The 21,123-nt window shown below is 35.8% G+C and overlaps 1 protein-coding gene across 2 annotated transcripts in view; it reads left to right on the top strand.

Moving 5' to 3' along the window:
* Positions 1-21,123, top strand: part of MEF2A (myocyte enhancer factor 2A) — a gene marked incomplete at its 5' end in the record, with an annotated part of 110,370 nt that overhangs the window by 79,186 nt on the left and 10,061 nt on the right. Inside the window, 2 exon segments of one of the 2 annotated variants that reach the window (NM_001097421.1) lie at positions 8,761-8,846; positions 20,519-20,542. In NM_001097421.1, coding sequence (NP_001090890.1) covers positions 8,761-8,846; positions 20,519-20,542 — 110 coding nt within the window. 2 annotated transcript variants of the gene reach the window in all.

Genomic DNA, 21,123 nt, shown 5'->3' on the forward strand with positions numbered 1-21,123 from the left:
AACAGATTTTTTTATACATAATATATACAATAACTTATTTTTATTGTATCAGCCATGTTTAGAGACTTGTGATAGGCCATTTCCAGGTAGTTTCACTTTACATTTAAACTGCTTCTGTTTTACTGATCCTTTCATTTTCAAATGCATAACCCTTTACAAAAGAGCCATCCATTTGCTTCATTCCTATTTTAATTGTTTTGGAGTCTTCTGCCTGCTTCCCAAATCTAGAAAGCTTTAGGCCCATGTAGTATTGAAAGCAGAAACATCCTCAAGCTTTTTAAGCATTGAATAAACTCAGGGTAGGGGAAGATTTGCTACATAGGAAATCAGAGAAAGCTTAACTATAAAGGAATCAATTTGCCTATACTTAAATTAGGAACCTTTGTTCAGCAAAACACCATAAAGAGAACGAAAAGTCAAGACAGTGAGAGAATAAATGTGATATACTTATCACAACATTTTATGAAAAATCATTTATAAATCATAAAGGAAAAAAATCTAGTTGTATAAAATATGCATGAGAACATAGACATTTCACAAAAGAAGCTATCCAGGTGTCTAGTAAATGTGAAAAGATGCTCTATCTCAGTAAAGAATGAAATAGAAGATTAAAACCACAAACAGTATTAACTACCAGAATGGCTAAAGCAAAATAGGTAATAGCAAGTGTTAACAAGGGTATGGAAAAGCCCAAACTCTCAGACACTGATGATGGCAGTACAAATTTTCACATAATCTACTAAAGATGCAAATTGTATATTCCATCACCTAGCATTTTCATTCGTCCTCAATACTTGCATTCATCCTTATATAGAGAAATCCATATATGCACCAAGAGCACCAAGAGATATGTAAAAAAATATGCATGGCATTATTTGTTACAGTCAACATCTAGAAATAATCCAGGTTTCTTTCAGTAGGAGTGGATAAATATGTGATAGTACCTTTATGTGAAGTAAGACTATACTGCAGTGGAAATGAAGGAAATGTAGCAGTAATCAACAACATGGATGAGTTTTACCAAACTAATACAAGTGAAACAAGATAGATACAAATACTAAATGATACTATCTACATAAAGTTTGGAAAGCAGGTGAGCAAAACTATAGTGTTAAGGATGTCTGTGAAGGAAGATGGTAAAATTACAAAGGAAAATAGGAAGTTACTGTGAAAGTTGTGGTTTATATCACTTTGGTAGGTGGAACAGTAGAGTGTCGGGGCCCCTATTATAGAGACTAGCAATATTTTCTTTTTCTTGTTCTGATTAATGGTTACATGGAATTCAGTTATGATAAATCCTTGGTCTTTTAAGTTTTTGTGTTGTACACCTTTCTATAATGTATTACATTAAAACTTTTAAAACTAAACATAATACTTTGATATAAAAAAGAAATTATAACCACAAACATGGAGGCACTTATAAAATTATAAGAGAAGGTAATGTACATTGTATAATAGCTATACTGAATTATGAAAAAATTCACAAACTCACACTCATTCACAGTCTCTGCCTTTTGAGTCTTTGAACATTATTGTCCGCATGTGGCAGCTAGATGTGTACCTTTCTCTTGAGATCATGAAGCAAATTTGTATAGAGGGCAGGCCAGCAAGCCAAGGATGGCAAAATGGAAAGGTGGACAGAGCCCACAACCACTTTCCCCTAGTCCTTTTATGTGAAATCATTTTATGTTCTCATTCTTAACAGAGAAAATAAGATAAAATACAAGCCACAGCTGGAGGAATATTTGTTAAGTGAATGCTCATTTAATGTGCTTAAATACACAACTCAAAAAACTCAACTAATGTTTTAAAAATTGAGAAGGATGTTCATCATTGCTCATCAGCATGAAATTCATATAAAAATGCAAACCCTCCCCTCATACCCACCCAGTAATTGCCAGCTATTACCACTTCTTATTGTGACATGGAAAGCTGGTGAAGATGTGGTGAACCTAATGAACTGGTAAATGCTTGGGGCATTATAAATTAGAATCTTTCTGGAAAATTTTTGACAAGATGTTTCACTAGTAATAAAAAAAAAAAAAAAAAAAAACCTACATACCTCTAAGCCTAGTAATCCCATTTCTAGGAATCTCACCTAAAGAAATAAATCAGGGAGTTCCCATTGTGGCACAGTAGAAACAAATCTGACTAGGATCCATGAGGATGCAGGTTTGATCCCTGGCCTTGTTCAGTGGGTCTGGAATCCAGTGTTGCCATGAGCTGTGTGGTGTAGGTCTTAGAGGTGGCTTGGATCCCCAGTTGCTGTGGCCGTGGCTCTGATTTGACCCCTAGCCTGGGAACTTCCGTATGTGGAAGGTGCGACCCTGAAGAAATCAGACAATGCAAAGGTTCATGGCAATTTTATTTACAGTAGGGAACAATAGGGGGAAATTAACATATTCCAACAGTGTGAAAATTAAGTAAATTGAAATTTTCAACTGAATTCATTTTTAGTTCTGATTTAAAACTATGCAAAATATATGCACATGAGAAAATAAAAAGAAGAGGAAACCAAAAATGATTATAATAATTAGGGTAGTGATAATATGTTTTCCCTGTCTTTTTCTAGTTTCTGAACTTTCTGTGATGCTGTATTGATATATCACCTCTATAGTCATAAAATTTTTATTGTAAATTAGAACATACACTTTTTCCTTGTAAAGTGATTTTTTTGTATTTGATCTATGTTATCATCCAAATAAAACCTGCTAGTTTGATGTATATTGTAAATTGTATACATCTTTCATGGAGGCATTCTGCTTATTGATTATTGTTTATGAGGTAAATTTCTCTACTGAGAATTTATATCTAATACTCAGATATGCTGTAGTTCAGGGGACTTTGGGAACTCTTTTTAACTTTGAGCCCATGTTCAAAGATCAGGCATAAAGTAACTTGACCAAAATCCAGTAATTTGACTTTTTAAAAACATGTTGAGAAAGAGAAAAAAATATACTGGACTGGAAAGAGCTCAGGAAGCTCTTGGAGTTAAGTGGGGTTGAGGGAGGGTAATAAGGGTTTGCATTACACAAAGGCAATGGCAGCTGAAAAGAAGAGGTGGATAAGGTGAAAGACAAAGAAGGAATAGCAAGGCTTGCTAGTGCTGTGAAAGAGGGGATGGGAGTGATGGAGGATGACAGTAGCACAGGTGTTTAAAATAGATTGAGTTTGAAATGACAGCAGCATATCTGGGGAACAGTGCCTACCAGATGGTTGCATATGGACTGGAAATGAGGCACAAAGCAGATACACAGATTTAAAAGTCATGTTGAAGCAATGGTTGAAGCCAGGGGCATGCCTGAAGTCCAAAAGAGAAGGAGAAATGTAGCCTCTTTGGGGCTGTGCACACAGGAGAGACTAAGAGGGAATATAGAAGAACCAGAATCTCATGATTGTCTGTTTTAGATTACAAATTTTTAACTGACAGAATCCATGTTATTCATCATATTGGAATTTCCATTGAGTCAAGTAAATGTCATCAGTGATTTTAAAGTCCATGGTCTTTTTAAATTTTAGAAACCTCATTGATTTCTTTATACAAATGACGTAATTTTATAGACTTTTAAATGCATTTTATTTGCTACTTATTGAATAGTTAGCTGAAAGTTGTCAGATTTTATGAGAAATTTGTCAAATATGATAAAATTAATTCTTGAACCTTCCTTTGGATGAATTTTTAAGAATCTTTTGAGATTTTCAAAATCCTTTGCGTATCAGTTTAACTTCTCAAATAGATTCATAGTAATAGCCTTAAAAGAGTATATTAAGAATGTGGGAGTGTTTTGCAGCCACTTCAGTGCAGTGTTTCGGATGATACAGTATTCTGAAATAAGAGCCAAATTGGTGTAATGGAATGATTTGCTTTAGAGCTATAAGACTGTAATTAAAGGTTTGCTTTGTCAGGTTTCTGTAGGCATAGCATGCAGTTTGCTCAAAAAGTGTTTTTTTGTCACATTTGTGTCAGGGCATAAGTTATCATAAAGCCTGAAAACACCTTTTTTTTTTTTTTGGTCTTTTTGTCTTTTTAGGGCCGTACCTGTGGCACATGGAGGCTCCCAGGCTAGGGGTCTAATCAAAACTGTTGCTGCCGGCCTACACCACAGCCACAGCAACGCCAGATCTGAGCCCCTTCTGCGATCTACACCACAGCTCCCAGCAACTCCGGATCCTTAACCCACTTAGTGAGGCCAGGGATCAAACCTGCAACCTCATGGTTCCTGGTCAAATTCGTTTACGCTGCGCCACCGCGGGAACTCCCTGAAAACACATTTTAACAACTGTCACATTAATTTGGGTTTATTCATTTAGAGTAGGAATTTTATACTTAAATTTTTAAGCTGTAGCAAGATGAGTTATACTTAAAGTATATACCTGAAAAATCTTTCCCAACAATATCTTCTTTTTTGTCATAAAAAATGAACTGGAGGTAAGTTCATTTCACTACTGTAGTGATTATAGAATACCACTACAGTCTATAAAATAACAAATGGTACATGTAAGATTACCTTGTTTCAGCCTGGCAAGTTACCAAAGGCTTACATCATCCTGTAATCATCTGTTCAGACTCCAACTTCACACTAAAGAAATATCATACTGTAGGTCCCCTTTCATTCAAATTTGATTCTCATGGGTTACTGTGGCGCCATAGCTAGCTGAAAAGCATCATAGATTCCGTTTGGGGAAAGAGTATTAGTGTTTCTTGATAATGGGTTTTTCTAAATTATATCTTTGTATCATCTTAAAATGTATTTGAGAGGAAATACTATCCTTCAGATTTGTGTGCAAATTAAGTAAATAAGAAAGAATCTTGTAAATATTATTGGAGAAATTAAGAACACACCTTCTGTTTTTTAAGAGAAACATTTTTAATATGTGCTTATTAATGTGACTCTTACATTCCACTGGTTTCTATTAAACCTTCCTGTTTTTCTGTAAGTGTTTTATATCCAGATAACTTGCTTAGCAGTTACTTCTGCCCAATTCATGGATGAGCTCTACTCCACAGGGGATGGCCTAGTGAAGAGATTGTTTTTATAACAACACTGCTTTCTGAAGCTTAACAGAGTGCAGGAAATTGCTTTCTGAGTTGTGGAAAGGAGATTCAGCCCAGATTGAGTACGTACCCTTTCAACATAATGGAAGCAGAATGCAGGAAGTAGCCTCAAAAGGGTAACTGAAATACCAGTCCTCACAGCAGAATTAGACCGCTTAATGAATTAAGACTGGTGGGTCACTTGGTGAAAGTTTTGGAGAAAGTAAGAGGAATTGAGTGGAGAAGGGAACACAGGTACCCAGAATCCCAGTATTTTGAAGGACAACTGCCGAAGAGGTACAGGCCAGTTCCTAAGTGCTACATCTCTCTTCTCTGTTTTGTCTCTTGAAAATGTTTTGCTTAAGATCCAGCAAAGGTGATTATATCACATTGGCAAAACATTAATTTCTTTCTGTTTTTTTGTTTTTTCGGTTGCACCCGCAGCATATAGAAGTTCCCAGGCCAGTGGTTGAATTGGAGCTGCAGCTGCTGGCCTACACCACAGCCACAGCAACACCAGATCCTTAACCCATTGAGCTAGGCTAGGGATCCAGTCTGCCTCCTTGCAGATCCTAGTCAGATTCACTTCTGCTGAGCCACAACGGGAACTCCAAAAACATTAGTTTTTAGTTTCTTATATAAATAATTCACTTAATTTTTTTTCACACTCTAATATATAATAAGCAGATACACTGTAGCATCCATTTCCTTCAGCAGATTATCTTCAAGAACTTAATCTCTTTCTCGTTATATGTTCTTAATTTTAGAACTTTAGAACATATCTATTCATCAGTCAACCCTATTCATTATATACAGTTCCTGAAAATGTTTGGTTGTTATAAACTACCAAACACTATATGTATTTGAGAGAGTTTAAATATCACTCTTCCATTCAAGAAAATTTCAAATTTTATGGGAGTAAAATCTTCTGATAACCCAATATGAAAGCTCTTAAAGTGAACAATATGTACAAATACATAATTGGTTTTTTTGTTTGTTTGCTTTTTGTCTTTTTGCCATTTTCTTGGGCCACTTCCACAGTATGTGGAGGTTCCCAGGCTAGGGGGTTGAATCGGAGCTGTAGCTGCCAGCCTACACCAGAGCCACAGCAACTTGGGATCCGAGCGGTGTCTGCAGCCTACACCACAGCTCATGGCAACGCCCGATCCTTAACCCACTGAACAAGGCCAGGGATCTAATCTGCAACCTCATGGTTCCTAGTCGGATTCGTTAGCCACTGAGCCATGACGGGAACTCTGTTTTTTGTCGTTAACTCTTTGCCGTACTTTGGGGCACATCATTTCACTTCTCAGAGTACAGTCTTCTCTGGGTGAGATTTTATGAAGGTTTTAGGCCAGTGTTAAGCACACAGGAGACACTCAGTTTTGCCTTAGTCCTTGCATATATATTTAACATAGACATGTATATATATTTTTTTAATATCTTATATGTGTTTATTTTTGGTGGATTCTAAAGTTGCCTTTTTTGCTTTATACTGGAAGGAAAGGAAAAAAATAAATATAGCTACCCTTTCCTTTTGAACTGAAGTTGTGGATTCTTTGCTTATCTACCCCACCATTCCTTACTCAGACCTTGTTCATTCATGCTTTAGTATATTTTCTCATATTTATTCATAATGCATGCCTTCTGTTGTCTTTGCCCTTTCAGACTGCTTAGTTACTCGCACCAAGTCTTCCTTTAATTTAAAGCCTACATACTTGTATCAGTGCTTTGCTTTCTGTTTGCTTGTAAAGTTTGTGTAGTTATACTTCATTGCATTGCTCGTATCTTAAATAAAATGTTGACACCTTTGTGCCTCTATGGTGTATGCCTGCTCTTGCTGACTAGCTGAAAAGCTGCCTGAGGACCATGTTGGGTTTTTTTTTTCCTCCCTTCCTATACCTCATTGCACAGTGCTATACACCTAATAGAAATTTAAAGGTTCATTTCTAAAAGTGGTTCTGTATTGTCTGATTTTTAGATGGTTGCTGCTACTAATGTGTGAATGCTGAGTCCCACTCAGATAATTCAACAGCTTTATTCAGCCCTCCAGGAACTTCTAGTTCACTATTCTGAATATTTTGTTTTTAGTCAGCTTTGTAATAAACATTAGGAATGGATTTTTTTCCCCTTGAGCCACACCCACAGCACATAGAGGTTCCCAGGCTAGAGGTCGAATTGGAGCTGCAGCCACTGGCCTACGCCACAGCTACACCAGAGCCAAGCTGCGACCAACCTACACCACAGCTCACGGCAACACTGGATCCTTAACCTACTGACAAGGCCAGGGATCGAACCTGCATCCTCATGGTTACTAGTCAGATTCATTTTCCACTGAGCCATGACGCAAACTCTGGAATGGAGTTCTTTAGCTAACAAATTTATTGTTTTATCCAGTACTCTTAAATTAACATCTATGTACTGTAATAGAGTAGACTTAGATATGAAGGCCTATTCAAAATAGACTAATAATAGCAAAGCATTGGTGGCATTCAGTCTCTGTTGCTAAAAGTACACTATACACATAGTAAACTTAGTTTTTATGTTTTGGTCATAAATCTGTTGATTATTTTTTAAAATATGATTAGTAGAGTGACCAGTGCTGGATTTTATATGGCCAGTTAACACTATATCTTAAATTTAGTACTTAAATTTTCACAAAATACTTTTAAAATATATGTTTTCTATTCTTCTTTAAGATTTACTTAGAAATTAAAATAGCATATACAGCCTATTATTTATAAATGAACATTTTATGTTCCTGTATACCATTTATATAGAACATATACCACAATGTACTTATTTCCTCTAAGAGAGATAGACAGTTCTTTTAGGGAAGGTTAAAAAGTAGGAACAAGATGATTAAAGTCAGATAAGTCACAGATACTTAACGAAGACCTTAATGGCAGCTAAAGAAACAGAATAAGTATGGGTAGAATTATAAGGAAGAAATACTTGGTGAAAATAGGAGCTGAGTGCTAAATAAGCTTTAGTTAAGGGGTTGCCTGCATGCCTAGTTTTGCATCCAAAACCTAGTAGGAGTGCTTCTGTTGTCCTTAGAATGAATGAATAGGCTGGTCTCAGTCATTTTCTTTCAGTTTATGTTTTATTAGGGTATAGTTGATTTATAGTGTTGAGTCAGTTTCTGCTGTGCAGCATAGTGACCCAGTCCTACATAAATATACACACATATATATATATATACTCACACTCACATAATATATATATACACACACACACACATATATATATATATGCATTCTTTTTCTCATATTATCTTACGTTATGGTCTGTCCCAAGGGACTGGGTATTTTCTTAAAATATCCCCATTATCTTGGTCCACAGTGGGAGATACCCTATTAGGAACATAGCTTGTATTTTAAATTTCTCTCAGCAGTTCTAAACAGTAAGACTGGAAGCATATGGCATTAGTCTATGTATTTCAGACTTTGGTTGACTTTCTTTGCATATTTTTTAAGTATTCAAAGATACACCGTTGTGTACTCATGAGTTTTATTTTAAAATTCACTTGAAACCAGGACTGGGGAAAACTTGGATCATACTTGTACCAAAGTATTTTAATGATTTATTTCATGTTAATGAATGATACTTCTTTTTCTCAGGGAATGGATTTGTAAACTCAAGAGCTTCTCCAAATTTGGTTGGAACTACTGGTGCAAATAGTTTAGGCAAAGTCATGCCTACAAAGTCTCCTCCTCCTCCAGGTGGTGGCAATCTTGGAATGAACAGTCGGAAACCAGATCTTCGCGTTGTCATCCCCCCTTCAAGCAAGGGCATGATGCCTCCACTGGTACGTTAAACCTTTCTCCAGCTTAATTCTTTAAAACATGTATTTTACACATATTGTATATTTTCCTTTGGAATTTTCTGTACTTCCCTAGATTCTAGACCTTTTCCTAAAGAGTATTTCTATTTGAAATTAGCATTTGAAGAGACAAGTCCATCGTAAATATGTAGAAATCAATTATCAAAAAGCAGGAACTAAATCTGCTTTAATGGCTATTTAAAATTTAATCTAAATGTGGAGTGGTTATTCTTAATTTTCACTTACCAGGTGGAAATCTTTGCTTAGAGATCTCATCCTCAATTTGGTAAATTAAACCTGACTTAAGTATTTATTCTTTGTACTTTGCATACTTTCTGTAATCTATTGCATACTTTTCCGTGAAAGAAACACTAGATGGTCAGAAAATTATACATACCAAAGAGAACTATTGTGGAATAGGGAAGAATGCGTAAAAACTTGAATGAGTTGTTCTCTTAATAGTTTTTCTTTGTTTATTCCTTCTCAAATAACCTCCCATTTAACTTTATAAAGAATACAGGTCTCCCCACCTCTGCCCTTAACAAATGTCTTTATAGTTCCAACTTCCTTTGCTTTTGAATTCTGTGTTTATGAAGGAGATTATAAACATCCCCCCCAGCCTTTTATAGAAAAGAAAATAGAATATATGTTCAAGTTTTAAAACCATTCTTATTCTAGCAACTGTTTGACTATTTTCTGTCAACATGATGTGCCAGGTGCTCTTTCTGCTCTGTAGCTGCTGAACTTACGGTTTGACTTTTTTGCTAAGTGAAAGTTAAGCTCTCAAGCTTTAGATTATAATTCTTTGTTTCTTTAATGCTTTGTAGATTCCCAGACAACTTTATATATACTGTATCATTTGATTTTTAAACTGTGATCTTGGCTAGGTAAAATGAGGCAACCAAGGTAAAGGTTAGTACTTATCCAAAGTAACACAAAAGCCAGAATCAAAACCCTTCAAGTCAGAAAATGGAGAAGTACTTTTTTATTTGGAGATACAGAAAACTGAAAACTATTGTTTCCAGCCTCAAAAATGTTGGACAAACAAGTTCATAGTTTTCCTTAAACACACTGTAGTGCTGAGATTTCAGGGCAACCACCTGGCCCAGACTCTAGGGAGAGACAAATACTGTAGGCAGAGGACATTAGAGCACTGACTTACCTGCGTAAGGCACAGATAAGAAGAGTGAAGCTCTGGAGGGTGGTGAATTGCTGAAGGCCTACCTTTCAGTGGTTGGACTGCAAAACTCCTGGGATGACAATAAAGGAGAGTCTTAAACTCTCGTGTAGGCTTTTTCCTCATGAACCTCACTAGATGCTCACAGAAAAAAAGTTGGGTATGTGCTGAAAAAGTCTCCTCTTTGGTTTATAACTAGGAATGGGGAAGAACTGTTAACTGAGGTAAGGGCAGAAAATTCTGCCTGGGTCCTTCTCCCCTTCACTCCAATGTAATCAGAGTCTTAATCTGTGAGGACCTGAACAACATAAGCTGTCACCCTTAGGGCACTGATGAAATCCCACTGTATCTGGGGAAATGGATAAAGGAAAACTATCTCAACTCCTGCTGGAGGAGCAGGAACAATGTCAGCAGCCTGGCAGAATGACTGAGAGGCCTGTTGCCTGAGGCACAGCACTGTTAAAGGGGAAGGCTTAAAACTGAGAATGGAGCAGTCCTTGGGGGAAAACAGACGAACAGAACCTTCTAGCAAACCAGTCTCTTATTCCTCCCAGAGGGATTTGAGACCTGTGGTGGATATACCGAGGGTAACCATAGTAACAGTGAAGTTCAGACCCAGCCCTGTTCCTAATTAAATTAACTCAAACTCTGCACTAAAAGCCTATCAGGAGGAAAGGCCTATAGGTCTACAGGTCAGTAGGAATTACCCAAGCTGAAACTTAAAGAGAAGAATGAAAACAAACAAAATAAAGCAAAAAATGGAACAAAGCCTCCAAGAATTGTGTGGCTTTATCAGATGGCTTAACATGTTTGTAACTGGAATTCTGAAAGAGAAGAGAGAGAGAACAGAACAGAAGAAATGTTTAAAGAAATAATAAACACTAAATAGGGTAAATCCTGCAGCCATCACACACACACACACACACACACACACACACACACACTGCTCAAAGCAAAAGACAAGAAAATCTTAAAGGCAGAAAAAAGGAACAGATGAACATACAGAAGAATGAAGATAAGAATTTATATTGTACTTCTGTTCATAACCTATGCAAGCTGCAAAACAATGGAATAATATAAAGTGCTGAAATTTAAAGCAGGAAATCAACCTCGAATACTTTACCCAGCAAAAATATCTTTCAAAAAGTGAAAGACAAATAAAACTTTCTCAAACAAAAATCATGCAATGTATTGCCACATACTCTAAAAGTGTTAAAGGAGGTCCTTTGGAAGAAGGAATTTGCTACCAGAAAACCCTTGAGTCAGTAAAAGAAATAAAGAACAATGGAAATGCAATAAACGAAGATAAAATTCGTTTTTCCCTACATTTGGTAAACTTTTATTTTAGAAAAGTTTTAAGTTTATACAAAGGTTGCAAAGATAGTACAGAAAGTTCCAATATGCTCCACACCAAATTTCGCCTGTTATTAACATCGTAACATTAGTGTGGTATATTTGTTACAACTAATGAATCAGTATTGATACGTTCTTATTAACTAAAGTCCGTAGTTAATTCAGATACCATTAGATTTTAACCTCGTCTTTTTCTGTTCTGGAATCCAATGCAGGACACAACATGGCATTTTTGTAATCATGTCTGTTTAGGCTCCTCTTGGCTGTGATAGTTTCTGTAAGACTTTCCTTACTTTAATGATCCTGACAATTCTGAGGAGTTTTGGTCAGATATGTTGTAGAAAGTTCCTCTACAACAGGTTTTTCTGATGTTTTTCTCTTCTCTCATGATTAGATTGGCATTATTGATGTGGGAGGAAGGGCATGGAACTAAAGTGCCATTTTCTTCACATCATATCCAGGGTACATACATACTATCAACATGACTCACTGCTGTTGATCACCTTAGTGTCGCCTTGCTGGTATAGTGTTTCACAGGTTACTCTTTTCCCCCTTTCCATACTGTTCTCTTTGGAAGGAAGTCACTTTGCAAGGCCCACACCTAAGGAGTGAGGTTATGGTCTAACTCCTTGGGGGCAGAGTAGCTACGTAAATTATTTGCGATTCTTCTGCACAGGTGACTTATCTGTTCTCTTATTTATTTAATCATTTATTTAAATTAATATGGACTCATGTACATTTATTTTATACTTTGTGTCAGTAGTACTAAATCCTGTCAATGTATGATTCTACCAATATTAGCTTATTCTGTTGTTCAGATTGTTCCAGCTTTAGCTACTGAGGACTATTTTAGTTGGTTCCTGGGCCCCTTTCAGATACTTCATCCTTGTGGGGGTTTTTTGAGGGGAGGGGGGGGGCTGCTATTTTATTTTCTGGTTACTGCAAAATGTTTTAGGCTCATCTTGTTTATTTTCTGCCCCAGTCCTAGACTTGGGCATTTCTCTAAGAAACCTTGGTTCCTCTTCTTGAGAATGGTATTAGAAAGCAAGATCTGTGTTTTCCTACTTTTTAATTGTTCCAAAATATAGTTGGCTTTCTGAAATAAAAATAGTGGCAGTGAATTTTGTGTTTATAGTACATGCACAAATAAAATATATGATAACAAACAACAGAGAGGGGAAATATGATCTTATAGGTCTTTAAACATGATGTGGTATATTTTCAAAGGTAAACTCTAATTAAATGAAGATGTATATTATAAACCCTAGTACAACTACAGAAAATAAATTTTAAAAAGGTATAAATAGTAAGTCAATAGAGGAGATAAAATGGAAATATAAAGTATGCTCCAGGAGTTCCCATCATAGCTCAGTGGTTAATGAACCTGACTCTAGTATCCATGAGAATGCAGGTTTAATCCCTGGCCTTGATCAGTGGGTTAAGGATCTGGCGTTGCCATGAGTTGTGGTGTAGGTTGCAGACACAGCTCAGATCCTACATTGCTGTGGTTGTGGCCTAGGCCAGCAGCTACAGCTCCGATTCAGCCCCTAGCCTCAGAACTTCCATATGCCATGAGTGCGGCCCTAAAATGCCAAAAAAAAAAAGAAGATAAAAATACACTCCAATAGCCCAAGAAATGGGAGAAAAAGGGAAAAACTGGAACAAATGAAATATAGCTAGCAAGATTGTAGATTTTAATCCAGCCTTACAAGTAAATGTGTTCATAGACATCAGCCAAAAGACAAAACATCAGATTGGTTGAATAAGGAAGATCATACTGTACATTCTAAGAACCCTACTTTAAATATGAAAGTCATAGATAAAAGGATAGAGGGAAACATACCATGCAGACATTAACAAAAAGAAAGTTAGTATAGCCATATTAATTTCAGACAATGTAGACTTCACAGTAAGGTATATTATCAGAGGTAAAGAAGGACATTGCATAGTTCATCTACCAAGAAGAATCTTTAATGTATATGCACCTAATAGCAGACCTTCAAAATACATAAAGCAAAAACTGAGAGCTGAAAAGTGGAAGAGAAAAATCCACAGTTGTAGTTGGAAACTTCAACACTCCTCTCTCAGTAATTGATAGAACAGTAGGCAGAAAATCAGGAGTCTAGGTGACCTGAGCAGTCTTCAACAGACCTGACCTAAGAGTTGTTTATAGAATACTCCACAACAGCAGAACACATTCTGAGACACTTGGGCACTTGAAACATTCATAAAGATAGGCCAGATCCTGTGCCATCAAACAAACCTCAACAAATTTCAGAGAATTGAAATCATACAGATTTTAGTCTCTAACTGTAACAAAATCAGTAACAGAAAGACAACAGGAAAATCTCCATATATAGAAATTAAATAACATACTTTTAAAATAGCTCATAGGTCAAAGAGGAATTCTCAAGGGAAAACTTAAAAAAAAAGTGTATGTATACACACACACACACACACCACACACACATATATAAAGCACTGGGGAGTTTCTGTTGTGGCGCCACAGAAATGAATCTGACTAGTATCCATGGGGATGTGGGTTCAGTCCGTGGCTTCACTCAGTGGGTTAAGGCATCACTGTGAACTGTGGTGTAGGTCACAGACACAGCTCGGATCCCACACTGCTATCTGTGGCTATGGCGTAGGCCAGCAGGTACAGCTCCAATTTGACACCTAGCCTGGGAACTAGGGGGTACGGCCCTAAAAAGCAAAAAATAATAATAATAATAAATTTAAAAATTTTGAGAAATACAACATTGCAATTTTGGGGACAAGCGAGAGTAGTGTTGAGAAGGGAAATTCATAGCATTTAAATGTTTATATTAGAAAAGAGGAAGATCCCAAGTCAGTAAGCTTTTACTTTAAGAAACTAAAGAAAGAGAACTTAACTCAGAGCAGCTAGAAGAAAAGAAAGAATGAGTAGAAATTAATGAAATTTAAAGCAGAAAGACGGTAGAGAAAAACAGTCAAACCAAAGGCTAGTTTATTTTAAGAGATCAATAAAATTGCTAAATTTCTAGCCAAGATGACCAAGGGAAAAGAGAACACAAGTTAGCAGTATCAAGAATGAAGGAATTACATAACCCAAAAAACTCTGAAAGATAACACTACAATTATTGTACAAAAACAACAAAACAACACTGTAGTTAAAAGTGGGGCAATGGGGGGAATACTACAAACAACTCTATTCTAATACATTTGAGAGTTTAGATGATATGAGCAAGTTCTCTGAAAGATACAAATTACCTAAGAATTGCCAGACTCACTGAAGAAGAAATAGTTAAGCCGAATAGTAAATATCTATTCAAGAAATTGAATTCCAGGAACTTCCCTTGTGATGCAGCTGGCTGAGGATCTGGTGGTGTCACTGCTGTGGCACAAATTTGATCTCTGGCCTGGGAACTTCCACATGGCATGGATGGAGCCCAAAAAAAGAAAGAAATCGAATTCCAATTTTAAAACCTTCCAAAAAAGAAAACCAGACCCAGATAGTTTCACTGGCAAATTCTAGCAAGCATTTAAGAAGAAACGGTATCAATTCTACATAATTTCTTTCAGAAAAAGAGACAAGGAGAGAATACCTCTGAACTCATTTATCAGACTGGCATTACTTAATACAAACCAAAATATTCCATTATAAGGAAAGAAAACTACAAGCCAATATCCCTCATGGACTCTAGACATAAAATGCTCAAGAAATAGTAGTTTATTAGTAAATAAATTCATCATTATATCAAAAAGGATAATATTTAAGACCAAGTGGGTTTCATTTCAGGAATACAAGACTGATTCCAAATTTGAAAATTCAACAGTGTAATTCACCATGTTATCAGAATTCAACTTTCATTCATAATAAAAATAACTTCAAATTACAAAGAAACTTTTTTAACCTAATAAAGAGTATTTGCAGAAATTCTATAACTAATATGCTTAATAAGGGGAAAACATTGTTTTTCCATAAAATAATATTAAGAACTAGGCAATTATGTTTATTCTCACCACCCATATTCAACATTGTACTGAATGTCCTAGATGGAACAAGGCAAGAAAAATAAGTAAAATGCATACATGTTGGAAAGAAAGAAATTAAATTGCCTCTATTCACAGAAGATACAATATCTGTGTAGAAAAGCATAAAGAATCTATGTAGAAAAACAACTCCTGGGATCTTTCAGTGAGTTTAGCAAGGTCGTAGGGTACAAGGTCAATTTATATTCTTGTACCAACAGTGAACAGTTGGAATGTGAATTTTTTTTTTTTTTTTTTTTTTTTTGCTACCCGTGGCATATGGAGGTTCCCAGGCTAGGGGTCTAGTCGGAGCTATAGCTGCTGGCCTACACTACAGCCACCGCAACATCAGATCCAAGCCACGTCTGCGACCTACAACTCAGCTCCCGGTAACGCCAGATCCTTAACCCATTGAGTAAAGCCAGGGATCAAACCTGCAACCTCATGGTTCCTAGTCAGATTTGTTTCCGCTGTGCCACAACGGGAACTCTGGAATGTGAAATTTTAAAATACCATTTAAATATTCAAAAGTAAGAAAAATACCTACAATTCTAACAAAATATATGCATGGTTTTCATGCTAAAACTATAAAATGTTGGAAGAAATCAAAGACTGAAATGAACAGAGAGAAATGTCACGTTAATAGGTCTGAGGACTTAATATTGTCAAGATGTCACTTCTTCCTAAATTGGTTGATATATTAAACACAGCACCAGTTTAAATCACAGCAAGTTTTTTTGTTTGTTTGTTTTTGTTTTTGTTTTTTTGTAGCTGTCAATAAGCCAATTCTAAAATACATATGGAGGAGTTCCCTGTGGTGCAGTGAGATAAGGACTCAGCATTATCACTGCTATGAGCACAGACAAAAAAAAATTTTTTCTTTTACTTTAAAAAATATGTATGGCAGAGCAAAGAGCTATGAACTACAATGGCCAAAACAATTTTGAAAGAGCAGAATAGGAAGATTGACACTACCTGGTGTTGAGACCTACTATAAAGCTGTGCTAATGTTTGGTACTGGCAAAAAGATGAGCACATAGATCTAAGGACAAAACAGAGAGCCCAGAAAATAGACCCATACAAATATATTCAGTTTTGTTTTGTTTTTTTTTACAAAGGAGGTAAAGCAGTTTAGAGGAGGAGTAAGGATAGTCAATACAACTAATGATATTATAGCAATTCAGTATCCATATGCAAAACAGAACCTTGATGTATAATTCATACCTTATATAAAAATTAACTGAAAATGTATTAGAGATTCAGATATAAAGCATAAAACTCTGAAACTTTTAGAAGAAAACATTGGAGAATTACAAAACCAAAATCATAATCTATAAAGAAAAAGATACATAGTTATTACCAAAATGTAAGTTTTACTATGCGAAAAGCCCTGGTCAGAGAATAAAAAGAGAATTTATAGATTAGGAGACAGTATTTGCAAATCACCCATCTAATAAAACACTTGTATCCAGATTGATAGAACTACACACTTGTTAGACTGGCTAAAATTTTTAGAAACTAAAAATGCCCATTCCTGGTGAGGATGCAGAGCAAGAAGCATCCTCATATATTCTTGCTTAGAATGCAAAACAGTACAGCCAATTTGGAAGACAGTTTGGCAGTGTCTTATAAAGTTAAATATAGACTTATACAGACATGTGACCTGCTCTTAAGAGTATTTACTCACGTGAATTGAAAACCATGCTTATAAAAAAAACAAAAACAAAATCCTGTATTTTTCATAATCTCCCAAAACTGAAAACAACCCAGATATATGTCTTTCTAGCAGATGAATGGGTATACATACTCTAGGACATCCATACAAAGGAATATTGCTCAGCAGTAAAAAGGGATGAGCTGTTTATTCACCACAGTAGAGATAAATCTTAAATGAATTTTGTTAGTTGAAAGAAGCCAGATCCAAAAGACTGCATAATATATGACTACATTTTATATTTCATTCTGGAAAATACAAAACAGAAGTGGTTTGCAGGAGTGGGGAGAGGAGTTAACTACCAAGGGGTGGTATAAGTGAGGTTTTGAGAGGATGGAACCATCCTGAGATACTGTGTTATTGGATGCACAAATCCATGCTTTTATTACAAAATACAAAACTGTACATTACTGCAACTCTGTGCAGTAAAAAAAAAATCAACCAGATTCCAGGGGAACCTAAGATGGAATACAGACCATAATACATGAACATAACTGTATTACAGATGAGTGACATGATGTCATCAAAGGGGCTGAGAAAGAAAGGAACTAGTTTAGATGACTTTGGAAACTGTTTTGGCTGGATACTGTAAGGAGGGAGACCACAAAAAATTATATGAAATCTTGGTGCTCAGGTTGGTAAATTTGTTAAATACACACCCTTAAACAAATAAGTAAATATTGTAGTTGTAGGTAAAGAAAGCCAGGTTTCTCAAAAAAAAAAAAAAAAAAAAAAAAAAAAGTCGCAGTTAAGCAAGGTGGTAGGATGGAGAAGGGTGGAATTAACCCAGGTTTTTGGGGTTGTAGTTGTAGGTTTTAGGATGAACTGATTTTTTTAAAATAATAAATACACCTTGAGCCAAAGGTGCCCAAGAATAAGAAAGTAAATGTCAGAAGTCATAGGAACGAACCTCTCAAAAGAGCTGCCAGTGGCCAGAACTAGAACAATTTAAGCCACAAAATGAATAACAATATTTTTGGATTCTAACCCAAAGAATAAAAAAATGCTGATACTATTACTAAATAAGTGTTTGAATAAATAAATAAAAGGGGAAGGAACAACTGCGGCTTAGGGAAGATTTCTAATTAATATACACCAAGGGTGCTGTACAATAGAAAACTGACAGAACACTGTAAACCAACTATAAGCGAAAAAATAAAAATCATTATAAGAAATATATATGTGTAGAAAAATGAAAGAAATAGCAAATTACTATTACAACATCATGGTGCAGACCTTGTAAGCAGGGTTAATGGATGAATGTTAAAATTTTTATTATAAAAAAATTTAAGGAGAAATGCGATATTTGGTAAATCTCAGAATGTCTCTCCTCAAATAATCATTGATTACAAAAGGGAAAATAGTGATTTTACACTGGAGAATCCTGGAAGACACAGCCTGAACTAGAAGAGCGGGGTTAACATCACTGGTAATGGAAGGACATGTATCTGTTTTGTTGGGGGTTTTTTTGTGGGTTTTTTTTTTTTTTTTTTTTTTTTAGCCACACCTGTGGTATATGCAAGTTCCTGGGCCAGGGATTGAACCTGTGCCACAGCAGTGACCAGAGCCCCTGCAGTGACAATGCCAGATCCTCAACCCACTGAACCACAAGGGAACTACATGTGTCTGCTGATAAGATGTGCTAGAAGAATTATGTCACCTCTGTGGTCTTTTTCTAAAAATCCATGCTCTTTGCCTGAGGAAGTATCATACAGACCCAAACCAAAGGACAATCTATGAGATGTCCAACCAGTAGTCTTCCACAGTTGTCAAGGTCATGAAAAACCAGGAACTGTGGGGACCTGATGACAAAAGGTATGTGAGATGCAGGATCTGCTCCTGGACCAGAAAAAAGACATTCATGAAAAGACTGGTGAAATCCAAGGAAAGTCGGTAGCTTTGGTTACGACTGCATTGCTTCGTTGGTCCTGACAGCTGCGTCACGTTTCTTCAAGATGTTAAAACTGTGGGAAACTTGGTGAGGTTGTGATGATGTGCTCTCCAAGTCAAATTATTTCAGAATACAGAGTTAAAAATACACACATATGTATAACAAATACACCCCAAGAAAAGGAGCTGAGAAAAAATGGCAATTAGGATAGTCTTTTGGTTCTCCTTTCGGGACCTGGATGTGGAATGCCTGCCACTATCTTTCAGAAATAAAAACTACAGGAACTTTATCATTTAAGGAACAGAAATATGTTGATAAGAATTACTAATATTCTGCAAAGACAAACTACAAGTTTGATATTTAGCACTTGTCAGTTTTCTCAATCTTTTTTTAAGATATCATGAAGCATCTTTGTGGAATTTTTTAAATTTGCCACAGTAACTAGTTCCACCCTTATCCCTGTAGGTTAAAGTGAAAACTGTATAGACCCCCATAGTGTTTTGATGTCTCTTGTATAGGTGAAGATGGGTAAAGATACCTACTAACAAAAAGATGAGCAGTTTGCCCATATTTGAAATAGCAGTTGTAGGCCAGATATTTATTTTTCAGAGTAAATAATGAGCCTTCCTCCTATTTTACACATTGTCTGCAGATAAATCTGCTTTCAGGCTGGGGCTTCATGTATTAGTGATGCTTATCAAGATAACATTCACGGATTGACAAAGGAGCTTGACTTATTAAAGTGAAATAAGAAAACAACTAGTAATTATTTCTAGCATGTTAATATTTTCTAAATGTGTATGAAAATAGGAGCAAATGTTTCGTTCATCCCTTTTCTGTATGTAATTTATCAGTTCATTTCTTCTCCAGTCTCATTTTCTTCATATATGTGGTCTTTCTCCACTGTAATTAATTGTATTCATTTGAAAATTACATTTGCAAATGATAAACATATAAATTTGTATTATTTTAAACTATTACATTAATCAACAAATGTTTGAATTCTTGTTTCATAAACACCATCCTAGCTATTGTGGGAAATAAGGAAACAAAATAATTTCTGCCCACTAAGGAGTACAGAATCTAGGATAAGATAAATGGACATGTGTGACCAGGTAGGGTAAGGATGGGAAGATTAAGATGTAAATGCAGACTTAGTATTCTTGAGATTCCAGATAGAAACTAGTATCATGATTAGGAAATCCATTTGTATATTGTCACAGTAGCAGGGCCGTGCAGGCGAGGCCAGCATAAGGACAGACCAAGTAGGAGTGTCTGTAAATCCTGGCTCTAGAAAACTTAACAGAATCTTTTCAGTCTTTTGAAGTCAACTGCAGGTACAGAGACAATGAATGATTTATATTTGTACTCATTGTGCATTTAATCATTTTTTTAGACTTCCAAACAACTGCTAGTGTCCAGATAACGTGTTTTTCTAAAGCAGTATTTTATTTTTGAGTACCAACAGTCTTAGTTTTAATTCTCTTATCCTTCTTATGTGCTGAGTACAGTCGGAGGAAGAGGAATTGGAGTTGGTGAGTGTGGGTTTCTGCTTAAATGGAGTTGTTGCAAAAGATGTAGAAAGTACTAATTCTTTTCAGTCTTTTTTCTAACTAATGTTCCCTTGTTACACAGAATTTTTTTTTCTTGTTATTAAGTACTGTCCAAACATTTTGAATAACTAAACCAACCTGCTGGTACTGCAGAGTCTGATTTTTATATTTATAATTATATATCTTGACCCATTTTATTTCTTGGAGAGAACTTTGGAATAAAGCCTTTATAAACATAACTGTCCATGATCACAAGACACCTTAAAGAATTTTTTTAAGGAAAGATACAAAATACCTTATATAGTTCCCCAAATTATTAACATATTTTTAGAAAATGACTTCACCCTCACAGTTCCTCAGATTGTAACACACTGTCTTGTGTTGTTTCTCTTTCTTTCAAAAAGATTACATCATTTTTGGTGAGGTCACCTTTTTCACAGAGTTAGAATTATTTCATCCTGCATGAAATGATCTGAACCACAAGGGGGTTCCCTGTTTACCAAAACGAATGTCTTTAATTGAACATACACAAACTTACTTTTTTTTCTATCAGAAGATATTCT

The sequence above is a fragment of the Sus scrofa genome, chromosome 1 (genome assembly GCF_000003025.6).
Source record: "Sus scrofa isolate TJ Tabasco breed Duroc chromosome 1, Sscrofa11.1, whole genome shotgun sequence".
Taxonomy (NCBI): domain Eukaryota; kingdom Metazoa; phylum Chordata; class Mammalia; order Artiodactyla; family Suidae; genus Sus; species Sus scrofa.